The 13,798-nt window shown below is 35.4% G+C and overlaps 1 protein-coding gene across 1 annotated transcript in view; it reads left to right on the forward strand.

Moving 5' to 3' along the window:
• The first annotated feature begins 7,519 nt into the window (after positions 1-7,519).
• Positions 7,520-13,798, forward strand: part of kumpel (kin of rumpel) — a 29,709-nt gene continuing 23,430 nt past the window's right edge. Inside the window, exons 1-2 of the mRNA XM_067777170.1 lie at positions 7,520-8,009; positions 9,987-10,146. Coding sequence (XP_067633271.1) covers positions 7,660-8,009; positions 9,987-10,146 — 510 coding nt within the window. The 5' untranslated portion in view covers positions 7,520-7,659. The remainder of the gene's footprint in view (positions 8,010-9,986; positions 10,147-13,798) is intronic.

The following is a 13,798-nucleotide window of genomic DNA, read 5'->3' on the forward strand; positions in this document are numbered from 1 at the left end:
CTTAGGTGGAGGACAGTGTGACGAATATCACTGACACTAAGTGATACTCCCATCACTAATCTGATACTAAGTAAATAAAGCCACAACACAATGAAGCAAGCTGCTACACTTGTATGTACGTAAACAAATTAATCATTATGTCTGCACACATACGTGCGTGGCAACAGAGAGAGATACTCACAAGCGCATGTCATCATCAGCCACTCACATATACACACGCATATGGATACAAATTGCAAATATACGTGCATATAGCTCATAAACAAGCATCAGGTTCACGAAATTACTAGACCTTACGAGAAATGGGTGAACGAGGAAACCGAAGAGTATAAAAGCGGCACAGGCTGAGGAATGAATAATCAGTTTCATTTGAGCTACTAATCAGTTGGTTATTAAGCAAGCTATTCGTTGCAAAGTATAAGTGTTATTGTGGAGTACTTTAATAAAGGTCATTTTTCCGTTATTCAATATTGGAGTTATTTATTCAACAGTTTAGCGATACGAACGTTGGCAGAAGATTGCAAATAAGGGGAATTGCAGTAAATTCGTTACAATATTAATTTTTTCTTCATGGATAAAATTATTACTTATATGAAATAGACTTGATTTGACGAAAACTGCTAATGATTTTCTAACTTTGTCGCCGTAAAATACCACATAATTAGTTAAGGAATTATCTATATTAACCACAATAACAAAAAAGTTTCAATAGTCAATAAATATAAGTAAAAAGTTTGTTATGCATCTGTAGTGATTGTAGAAACGCCGTAGCACGGAAAACAGTTTCCTCAGCTTTTTTTTTACCGTAAGTATAGTTGTTGTTCGATTTCGCCCATTTGCAATATTTAAATTTTTCTTCAAGTAATCGTGTTAAAGGACATACGGACAGATATGGCTCAATGTAAATATTTTTCGATCCTGATAATTTTGATAAAAGGTACATATATCTTCGAATTATGAATCGGTATTTGTCGCAGTTTTGATGCACCCAAAGGAGTTAATCAAAGGTTTAGAAAAACCAAGGCAGCTCAACTGTTTTCAGTGAGTTGAGCTTATATACATATGTATACTTTTTTCTTTAGTACATACATTCTCCTTGCACTTTTATCTTTATTATCAATTCCTTTACTAAGATTACGTAAGATTTACAACTTGAAATGCAACTCGAACAGCATTCATGCAAACGTTTATCACTATATCTTTATATGAGTGCCATCATATAGTGTATATGTGTGTAAATATCAGTGGCGTAACAATAGGGTGCCAGATCCCGACCCAAGAGGGCCCGGGCCAAAAGGCCGCGAGCTCAAAAATATTTTTATATTATACCTGAGTATGTTATTTTATTTGAAAAGCGTATGTTTGTAAGTTCTGATTAAAATCCAAAGTGACACAACTAAAGACTATAACACAATTTCAAGTTAATCAAATGCCTTAAAACTTTTGAAAATTTGTCTAGAAGAATTGGCAAGGTATCGAAACTAATTTGAAAATTAAAAAATTGAAGCAAAAAGTGTAGCAGAAAATGGCTCATCACCCCTGTATTTTCTAAAACTCGGCAGAGGAAGGTAGAACGCCATTTTGATGAGCTTTGCGAAGATGAGCGTCTACAAGATCGGGAAAGTTTGTTCAGAGGGAATACATATATTTTATCGAGTATTGGATATCATTATAAACCAGCTAATATCGCGTTTAATTACAGTGAATGAAATTGTTTCAAATTTCAGTGTCTTTTAGTCTTCCACTTTAAAAATTTTAAATGACAGTGATCTATTAAAAAAAGGTCTAAAATTTTTCTCTATTTATTAATAATAAAAAATGATGCCTTGCGGCTTTCCTGAATTATGCGCTGCACTAATGATATTTCTTACAATTCCTGCGACTACAGCTAGTGCGAACGATAATTTTCAAAACTAAAATTGATAAAAACCGATTTAAGAAACTATGAGACAAGACAGGTTATGTAACTTGACTATTCTGTCTATTGAAAATTCTATAATCCGATATATAAACTTTGATGATGTCATAGACACTTTTGCGGAACAGAAAAAAAAAAGATTTTTCTTAATAAATGTCATAATGAAGTTAGATTGTTATTTTTATTTCATTGTAAATGCATGCAGGTTTCGTCATGACGTTGTTCCTTCAACGAAAAACTAGCTAATAGATGATTAATGCATTGAGATATTATTTTCTATGGATGAATGTGATGTCCTCAATACGCAATGGGCAAGCATGGGCTACAGACCATTCTCACTTGCCTAATTGGCCATTAGAGATAGATACCTATATAACGTGTAATTGAGTACGCTGAAATCTCGAAGTTTATTAAAATTAAATTGAGTACAACGTGAAGATTTTTTTGATAGGGTCCCATCAAAAGAATTTTCCACGGCTCCAGATGGAATAGTTACGCCACTGGCAAATATCACTTCCAATTGTCGCATGCTCTTCTACTGATTACGAGGAAAGCGATTGCCACCGCGCTGTCGTAGAAAGGTGGAGAGTAATAGCTCCCAGCTTTGACCACGCAGAGAGCACTCATTTGCGAATAATAAAAACAGCTTTTTTTTGCCAGCTAGTTGAAATAAAACACGAGGTAGATTAGCGAATTGCATAGAAAGCCACAACACAAAGTAAGCTAGTTGAGCTAAGTAAACGGTTTGAGATGAAATAGCTTAGGCAACGGTCGACCATAAAAAAGGGCACTATTGTGAACGAGCTATATACAAGGTGGCAGCACGGTGAAAGCTGATTTGTACTTTTTTAATATGATTTGATACATCAACTTCGTGACATTAGTCCATCGATTTACAAAAAACAAACTACAGGCAAAGACATTAGAATACAAAGATGTTGCATGCGCGAAAAATAGTGTGAGGCAAGCTTCACAAAATTGTGGTAGGACTCTTTCACCACTGACCATAGCAGAATGTCTTAAACTACCACTGTCTGTATTTGTTATTTAACAATTATTTGTACGTTTTTCATCTAATCTGTTCGGAATTTTCATTTTTACTCTCTAAAACTCCAATCAGTGTATTTAAATTATGTTAAAAAATGTGCTAAAGTTTATAGTTTTAGTATAAAAAATTTTTAAACTTTAACACAAATTTACTGCAGTAGTAATGGTATGGAAAAGTTGGCTTTAAAACATTTTCGTGGTATATTTTAATTGTTTTGAGGGATTGTATTAATTTATTTATATATTCTCTTTATCACAGTCACAACATATATTAATATACTTTTTTGTTTCGATGGAAAAACCCGTAAATAATACACTGATTTCTAACATTAACTATTCGGGATTCTGTAATCCTAAAAACTCAGTTCTGGGGGTCAATTCCCTAACTGTTAAAATCTGAAAAATATACACTTATTGAAAACTCATTTGCACACAAAATCTAAACCTAAAATTTTCATGCGATTCTGTAAAGTATTGTGCACATTGTTTTGCTGAATGACCGCTGAATGTAAAAGTCATATGTCAGTGAGAAAATGTTTATCAAACGCCATGAAAAGAAAAAAGTTTTTCTGCAACAGTGTGTATGAGTTTTGAATGGTACAATAGTGTACACTGGCTCACGAAGTTTTTGCCAGTGAGTTTGCTTGTTCACAGTTTTGCTTTACAGAATCAGAATTTATATAAAATTATAAAAGAAATTATATAAAATTGACCCCCTGTTCTTTAAATTTTTCTTGTTCTTGCGATATGGTGAATTACCTACCGCTAGTTTGATATTGTTCACTGCTGTCTGTCGTTGGCGGTTGCATCTGCGGAGCGTAACAAAGGAGAAGGACACTTTCACCACTCACCACAGCAGAATGTGTTAGACTACCACAGTCTGTTTTCATTAGTTAACAATTATTTCTAAATTTTTATACACCTCATCTGTTTAGAATTTTAATTTTTACTCTCTGAAACTACAATCAGTGTATTTTGTGTGCTTAAATTCTGTTAAATTGTTGGTGTGGTTCTGCTACAATTTTATGAAACTTGTCTCACACTATTTTTCGCGCATGCAACATCCTTGAAATTTACGTCTCTCGGCATGGCGAGGGTGACATATGCACATACAAACAAACACACGAATTCCATGCACTTTTGTAGTTCTGTGGTTTATGGCCTAGACACATGAAATTCTTGAGATAGATGCGTTCAACGCAATCTTATGCATGCCAGTAACATCGCCACAATCAGCCGAGATGCTGCGTTTGTAAATATAAAAGGACTTCAGACTTGGCAATTGAAGTTTATTTCGCCTTTCCCATTCACATAAAAAATTTCGCGAAGCACTGTTAAAAATATTCTCACTGTACAAGAAAAATACTTGCTTACATATTTTGTGTCGTATTCATTTGTTAAATTGCAGTTTTTAACTGTGAAAATTTTTAGAAAAGTACCAACGAGTGGGAAAAATAATTTCACTTGCATAGTATGAAAGCACCATTAGCAAGAACAAATGTCAAATCCTTCTTATGCTTTGCTTGCAACTAAAGTTGAAAGTTGGTTACTTTTTCATGTCAGATGACGCCATTGTCGCTCAATCTGCCGTTCTCCATAAAAATACGTGCATTCTACCCATAATGCATAAGAGTGAGTTAAACGCATCTATAGGAAAAACTGGTTATGTGACGGAGTTTTTAGTGCTTTCACCACCGTAATGGTTCCGCCATGATGAAACTATTTAACTAGTTAAAGCGTTTTTTCAAGCTCGCTTGCAAAAAAAAGCAGCTAATGTCATTCCATTATATATGTATATATTTCTGGGTAGTTCATTGTAAACGGCCCAACTCAAAAAAGGAATAGTTGCAACTTATCACAATTTGAAGAGCCATTGTGTTTAGTTTATAGGAAATTATTTATGTATATGTGGAATATATGTATATCAATAAAAAGTGTAAGTAGTTTTACATAAATTTTGCCAAAATCTGACTCTTTCTATTCGCACATTTATCTGATACAGTTTTTCTTGTTTGAAACAGATTTAATTAACTAGATTAATGATCTGAAGGTACCTATTCTTAGTTTTTAATAAGCCTTTCATGTGTAGTTTGCAGATTAAAAATAAATAAATAAATGTAAGGCGCGATAACCTCCGAAGAGATCTAAGGCCGAGCTTCTCTTCCAATTTGCGTCGTGCTCCTCTTGATTTTTCCCTACAAATTGGCCGGACGGGACCTACATGTTTTATGCCGACTCCGAACGGCATCTGCAAGGCAGATGAGTTTTCACTGAGAGCTTTTCATGGCAGAAATACAATCGGAGCGCTTGCCAGACACTGCCGAGGGGCGACCCCGCTTAGAAAAATTTTCTTCTAATTGAAAAATCTTATTTCAAAATTTTTGATGTTGCTTTGCCCGGGAGTTGAACCCAGGGCATACGGTGTGATAGGCGGAGCACGCTACCATCACACCACGGTGGCCGCAGATCGGTGGGTGCAGATTGGTTTGTATGAATTCGAGGAAAGTAAGCTCTGGCATCAAAAACGGATCCAGGGTCCGTCCTTTGTATTTATAACAAACTTCTCTTTTAAATCATTCTATAGAGAATCAGACAACATATTGTTATTTGTTTACAAAAACTAATAGTGAAAAAATTAGGGCTCAGGTAATCAAACATATTAAAATATATAAATAATGTGACATACATGTACTTAGAAAAATGTTTGAATAAAAATGTCGAGGCAAATGATGGAAGTCGCACAGCGATTTAACAGGTGATCTTAGCTGTTTACTATTGTGAATTTTTTTTCAAGCTTTCGTCACTTTAGCAACTTTCAGCAAACACAATCGTTGTGTGATAATTTTTCCACTCAACGGTTGGGACTTTACGTCAAATTTGTTTCGGTCCAATTGCTCAACGTGTTTATTCGACTATTCGACTATCCGACTGTTCTTTGACCTTGCGTTTCATTAAATCATCAGTGATCTTTTATACCTCTTCCCTATCCTTAAACGATAATCGTTTTGGAAAAGAATAGAAAAGTATATTATCCGTTGTTCGGATTGTCATTTTAAAGTCATACGGTTTTTTTTTAATTGATGTAGGCGATAAATATTCACAAGACAACACTTCCATTACTACCCCTCTTTCTCGTTTAGCCAAACTGGGCTCTATATCTATTTCCGAGTGAAAAACACTCATCTATTGCTCCTATCTCTTTCACAGCTGAATCAAACAGATCCGTCATATTATAGGGGTAATTGCCCATTTCTTTTGAGTCCTGCTTATTATGATCACATCTCTCATACTTCACTTATTGTAGGCTTATACCATCGAATTTAACACTTAAGTCACCATCAACAAATTTATTAATAATCGAATCAGATATATATTTTTTTGGATCTTCTTTATTTAATTCAGTATTTCTAGAAGGTACCTTTTGTTTTACGTTTTTATTAAATTATCAGTGATCTTTTCGGATCTGCTGGTATTTCAAGGTAGGTTTTGCTAAGTTTTTTTGGCTGTAGCTACACTACTTACAGTACTAAACTGTAATTCATTCTGAAAATATGTTTCCTCATTTTCTAATATAGATTTAACGCTCTTACAAAATTAGTATTATGAAAGCGAACATTGGACCCTCCTCCCCCAACGAAAATATTTTCTGGATCCGTCCCTGTCTAGCATACTTACCATTATATCCGTAGTCATTATTCGAGCCAGTTGTACTTCACATGTGCGTACCATTAGGCAAGGTGCACACGAGGCTACACGTCATAGACGCGTACAAGATATTTCATATAGCTACAATTTCTCTACGCGTCAAGATCTGCACACGAAGCTTCTTTCGAGCGTCGCTACAAAAAGCAAACAATTATTGAAAAAATAAAAAATTAAATATCTTCAGCTACATCCGTCCAAGAAACCAAAGGAAAATAGGTATTAAACGTTGTTTGCATCTCCATGCCTTTGTATATTATGAAAGGCAATTTTAAACCACCGCTGACTAGAGAAAAGGGTAATTTCTAGTTTCCAACACTTTTTAGCCTTTTAAACGCTTCAACAATGTCTAACCAAGCTCTTGTGGTGTTTAATACTCTTTTTCGCTTTGGTAAAGTAACATTTTTTAACTAATTACACAAATTTGCATTTGTTGACAAACATCTTGTTCTTCCTTTTTTTCAAGCGTACATACGCTCAGCGACCAACATTGTTGCTGTACGCTTAGCTACACGAAAATTTCATGCTTTGTCGCTTTCATGCAGCTGACGCCTCGTATGCAGCTCTCCATTCAAATACATGTCTTCGGCATCAAAGCGTACAAATTTCGCTTGCAGCGTCTATGACGCGTAGCCTCGTGTGCACCTTGCCTTAGTGTCAGCAATATTCCTTGCACAATTTTTTAGGCAGTGTTTACGCCATTTCCAGAATACTGGATACGTGATTTAGTATTTTCAACTCTGATATGAAGATACATATGTATATACTATGTGCATTCTTAAGACAGCAAATAAAATAATTAGATTAAGAAAGATTTTGTTACACATTTAGGTACAGTGAAATGCAATGCAATCGAGGTTTTAGTTCATCTCACGCACTCTCTTAGTTCAGGCGTATTTCAATTTCAAAAAGTCGTGACCGAAACGCACAATCTATTTCATTCGATTTCTACGTCTCAATCAGCTCATTCAATAAAATTAAGCGATAATTCCATGGGCTCTACAAATATTGTAAAGGCTTCTAGAGTCTTTGCAATTGATGCTCAGTTTCCGACAGCATCTGATCCACCAGATTCTGATTTAATAAGTGATTATGTGTCAGCAACTGATCGACCACTTAATGTGGAGGAACTTAGTTCCACTTTGCAACGTTTCGGCATTGTTGACTACTTTGTTTTTGTCTTAATGCTACTAGTGTGCGCTGTAATTGGTTTTTATTTTGGATTCATCGAAAACAAGAAGAAAAGTGGAGAAGTTCAAAGAAGGGGATCGGAAGCACTGGACTATTTGGTCGGCGGTAGAAAAATGAAAGTGATTCCAGTGTCACTGTCTTTAGTAGCTAGGTAAGTTATATGTGGAGTTATTCAATAAGAATAAGCTGCGGCGGCCACATTGGTGTGGTGCTAGCGTTCTTGGCCTACTACACCGAAGATAGTGGGTTCACGCCCCGGGCAAAGCAATATTAAAATTTTAGAAACAGGTTTTTTCAACTAGAAGAAAATGTTTCATTTATTTTTTATCTTATATCTTTAAATGAGCAATTCTTGTATATTTGTATATGTATATATTTGTATGTTTGCATAGCCGAACGATCTCGGGAACGGCTTAACCGATTTAAATGAAATTTGGCACCTTCTAAGGCTTCCTACCTAGGTGTTACCACTCAGAATGTTTCACAAAGTTGCCACCTATTCGAAATTAAAAAAAATTGCATGAAATATGCCGATATGGGTATCAAACGAAAGGTATTTCACTCCGCATTACAATAGGAACATTTTTGAGTAAGGTTGCCACTTAGGGTTGGGGTAGTTAGACGAAATGGTACTCTACCGATGACATGTAGAACAAAGTATGTTATGCGGCATACTTGAAGATTGCCGAGCAAAGCTCGGTCGCACAGGTACTTTATTTATAATAAGAATATGTATATGTATGTAAATAGCATTCTCGAAGTTAATAGTTCTATCACAAAAATTGTGCTTTATAATTTTTTCACATGGACTGTACTTAGAATTGTGGTTGCTACCACATCGGAGCTCAAGTCCCTGGTAAAGCAACATCAAAAATTTGGAAAAAAGGTTTTTTTATTAAAAAAATATTTTCAAGAGAGGTCGCCCCTTGCAAGGATTTGACAAACTCGTCGAGTGTATTTCTGCCACGAAAAGCTTCTCAGTAGTAGCAGCAGAAAAAGTTTCTCGTAGTAATAAAATATGTAGGAGAGGATAATTTGTAGAAAAATTAAAAAAGCGGCACGACGTAAGTTGACTTCTCCTCCAACTCGGTATAATTAGCAAGTGGAAGTGAAGGTGGAGGGAGAAACCTCGTTGTGTTAAATATAAAGAAGAATTTTAAGTGCTATTCGAAAACACCGCAAGAATTCCTTTGGGTGTAAAACAGTCATTTCTGCTGTATTTGTGATTGGAACTAGAAAATGTGCCTCGAGTTTGAAAGTGATATACTCTTGTAAATGTACTCCTTAGGGCAAAATTCGATGAAGAAGTAATTAACCTATCTGGTAAATCAAATAAAAATATAGAGAAAATATATGATTCATTCACCAAACCAACTTTAGCTAGGGATGATATGAAATCCCTCCAATACCTATATATAAAGATATTTTTTTTTACTACGTAGAACCGAGCACATTGTACTACGGAAGTATAAAAAACTATATGAAAGTAAACTGCAAGTTAAAATCGTTCCTTTCCTTGTTCGCAAATTAAGTGCAGTGAATATGCATGTGTATTTTCAACTTTTATTTGGGGAAAAAAAACATTTTTGAGTAGTTTCCATCCATCCAGATCACTTACATAAATGTAAATAAAATTTTATAAAACTTCAGAGAAGTTTTCTACCACAAATACCTAACCGGTGTTTTTAATTTTTATAAGATTTAAACAAATGCAATTGCATAGTTTTTCTATATACAATCCGATCCGTGCGCCACCTAACGGAATTTTTTTTTTCATTTTGTTCCTTTGTCACGGTGTCTAAACCTATATATATATATGCAGGAATTTTCCCAAATTTCTCGTACACAGTTGAGTTTATAGTTCTTCCATACGTTTTAACTTGCGAAAGCTGAACACATGTGAATGATAACGTTATGTAGAGTGTCTCACCTATAAAAGTTACTCTGTTACGCAAGAATTCTATAAATAAGTATGTTTTAAGACCCCTGATACAGTAATATAAATAGATTTTCGTGCGTTAATTGACATGCATATACGTTTATACATATATGCAAATTGATTTAACTAATCTATTAATTTTCATATTTAATATATGTATGTATGAATGTTTCCTTCTGTTATTTCTAGCTTTGTATCAGGAATTTCCCTTCTTGGAACATCAACTGAAATATACGTCTACGGTACTCAGTATGCATTCATCCTCATCACTTTGGTAATCGCAGGGATGATATCGTGGTACGTTTTTCTGCCAGTCTTCTGTAATCTGCAATTAACTTCAACGTATGAGGTAAGCATAAGTTACTATGTTATACACATATTTATAATGAACTAGCAGATCCGGTAGACGTTGTTCTGCCCTAAATTTGGCTTATCTGCACATATTTTAATAAGCTTTTTCCGTCTAATTCTGCCCTACCCCTCTACACTTTTTCCTAATCTTTTTATTCACTCCTCCCTCCGTCCTTTTTGCTTCATCTCCATCTTCATCTCATTCTATCTCTTTCTCAGTATCCTTCTCTCTTTGCTCTTCTCTGAAATTTTTCTCCTTCTTCTTCATCTCTTATTGCCAGTCCCACAGGGTGGTATGTATTTTGTCCCAGTCCCATTCCGAGTCTCAGTCCCAGTCCTAGTCCTAATCCCAGTCCCAGTCCGTCTCTATTATACTTCCCGGAAAAAAGCATCGTAAATACTAATATAGGCAAATTTATAAACGAAATTTCAGGCAAATCGAATAGGACGTATGCAAATAAGTATGTGGGTATTATTAGTTCATGTCTTTATTTCGGCTTCGCATGCATATTTATCAGTTTTACCAGGTTGATGCGACTAAATCGAATATCACAATGAACTTCAGAGCTCTCACCAACAGCTTTCTTTTGATATCCATAATACACACACATTCTAGCGGTATCCGGGTCCATGTTTTGGCCTATATTTCGAGACCCTAGTCACTCAGCGGTGTAAACCTTACTCTGTATTATAGCACACATCAACAGCTTTCATTTGATATCCATATTGTATAAACACATTCTAGGGGTACCCGGGTCCACGTTTTCGGCTATATCTCGAGACCCCAGCCTCCCAGTTGTATGAAAATTACCCTGTACTATAGCACTCATCAACAGCTTTCATTTGATATCCATATTGTATAAACACATTCTAGGGGTACGCGGGACCACGTTTTGGCCTATATCTCGAGACCCTAGTCACCCAGGGGTATGAAAATTATCTTGTACTATAGCACTCATCAACAGCTTTCATTTGATATCCATATTGTAAAAACACATTCTAGGGGTACCCGGGTCCACGTTTTCGGCTATATCTCGAGACCCCACCCTCCCAGTTGTATGAAAATTACCCTGTACTATAGCACTCATCAACAGCTTTCATTTGATATCCATATTGTATAAACACATTCTAGGGGTACCCGGGTCCACGTTTTGGCCTATATCTTGAGACACTAGTCACCCAGGGGTACGAAAATTATCCTGTACTATAGCACTCATCAACAGCTTTCATTTGATATACATATTGTATAAACACGTTCTAGGGGTACCCGGGTCTACGTTTTGGGCTATATCTCGAGAACCTAGCCTCCCAGTTGTATGAAAATTATCCTGTACTATAGCACTCATCAACAGCTTTCATTTGATATCCATATTGTATAAACACATTCTAGGGGTACCCGGGTCCACGTTTTGATCTCAAGACCCTAGATACGTAGCGAAAAAAAGGTAGACGTTGGCCGATTCTCAGATCTACCCAATATGCTGACAAAATTTCATGAGAATCGGTTCAGGCGTTTCGGAGGAGTTCAGCCTCTAAAACCGTAACAGGGGAATTTTATATATTAGATTAATCAGATTTTATATGTATGTCTGTATAAAATGTTGGATTTGGAATGATTTGAAGAAAAATAAATTATATTTCACATAAAATATACATTGAGAGATGTACATACTATATATGTATATGAGTAAGATATGCAAGACAAAAAATGATAGAATAAAAAAGTGGGGCTTCTCAGCGTTGAATCGATTTATTTCTGAAAGCATCAACAAATTTATCTGATTAATAATTTATTACTTGGAGCGATTTACCTCCGATGCGGTTGAGGAAAAGCTCGGCCAATTTGCGTCGTCTTTTTTTTTAATTTTCCATACAAATTGGTCTTCATGTTTTACGCCTATTCCGAGCGGCATCTTCAAGGCAGAGAATTTTCAGTAAGAGGCTTTTCATGGCAAAAATACATTCGGAGAGTTTGCCAAATCACTGCCGAGGTGCGACGCCGCTTACACCTTTTTTATAATTGAAAAAACCTTTTTTCTTAAATTGTTGGTGTTACTTTGCACGGGACTTGAACCCAGGACCTTCAGTGTCGACGTGAATGAATTGCCGTACTACATTTTGCACTAACAGTACGTACGTGGAGTAAAGTCAGACACATAACGTAACTGACGTAAATACTTTTATTTAGCAATGAAATTTTAGATCTCATGTTCAGAATAATACTAGCTTGTCAACCTATAGCATTGCCTAATTTTAAACAACAAATTGTCACAGTTGCATTACATACTATAAATGGCAAAAAAGGCAACATATTCGACGTGGCTGATGTGTGTCGAAAGTAGAAAATAGGCAAAGTATGACGGATACAACTACTGATCCGTTGATTATCTGGCGTTTACCATTAAAATAAACACAGCTAACTCTTCTGTCACTTTCTTCTTTGTCCGCCTAGTGAGTGATGTGTTGTATCTGTTTAAGCCATAAAACTCAAAAACGGGTTGACTGATTTCGGTACTTTTTTGGTTTCGTTCTTTCTGGTTGAAGGATGCTTCAGAAATTTGTTTGATGGAAAAGGATGCGGCGCTACTCCCCTCTTATGAAGAATTAAAATTGGATTTGTGCCTGCAGTTATTTGAAAAAGATATCCACAATTTAGTGGATATAGCGGAATAAGTGGGAGTGAGAGTTAGAGTGGTAGTGGAAATGGGAAGCGAGAGTTTGAGTAGGAGTGGGGAAGGCAGTGAGAGCGGAGTGGGAATTGGGGAGAGAAATTAAATAAGGGATAGACAAGAAAAAGGAAAATAACCAAGGAAGTTTAAGTTTGGGCGGAACCGATCATTATATACCCAGCGTGTGTTCTCTCTTATATATATATATATATACTAAGCAGGGACTCAAACTGTTATTCCTCTTATGTTGTTGTTGTAGCTTCGCCCCATCCAATAGGTGCAACCAATCAGAAATTTTTATCAATGTCCATATTAACTTGGGAAAATTTTTAGTTAAGTTTGTGGTTATTGGAGCTTTTCGGTCGATAATTTCAAGAAAAAACACAAGTTTTTCTTTTTCTCCTACGCGTTTCGATGGGTATTTTCTATCTTCCTCAGGGAGGCTGTATATTTTAACATAACAATATAAACATAAAACAAAACAAACATTAACATATTTAACAATGAAAACATGACACAACTCTTTAACTGACTTTCCACTTACATTCAATGTTAAATAACTTTATTAAAACAAATAGACATTACTAAACATAAATAAACAACACTTAACATTAATTCATTCATCTGCACTGAATCGTCCACTAACTGATAATGCCGTCATGTAAGCGCAGTTTATGTTATTGACATCCTGGTATGTATGTATCATCATCAGTAAGTGTGCAATGTTTAAAATTTTCAAAATATTTAGGAAAACCCCTCAAAAATATAATTTCGGACAGTCTTAATGTGAAAAATTCCTTACAACTAAAGCGCAACTTAAAAGATATCACGATTGCAGACGATGAAATTTTAATATCGTTCGACGTTGTTTCCCTCTTCACAAATATACCGATTCATTTAGCACTAAATTCGATTATAAAACAGTGGGGTGACCTACAAATGCATACAACAATGACGAAAAAACAATTTCAAACATGTCTT

Source organism: Eurosta solidaginis, chromosome 1 (genome assembly GCF_040869045.1).
Source record: "Eurosta solidaginis isolate ZX-2024a chromosome 1, ASM4086904v1, whole genome shotgun sequence".
NCBI lineage: Eukaryota > Metazoa > Arthropoda > Insecta > Diptera > Tephritidae > Eurosta > Eurosta solidaginis.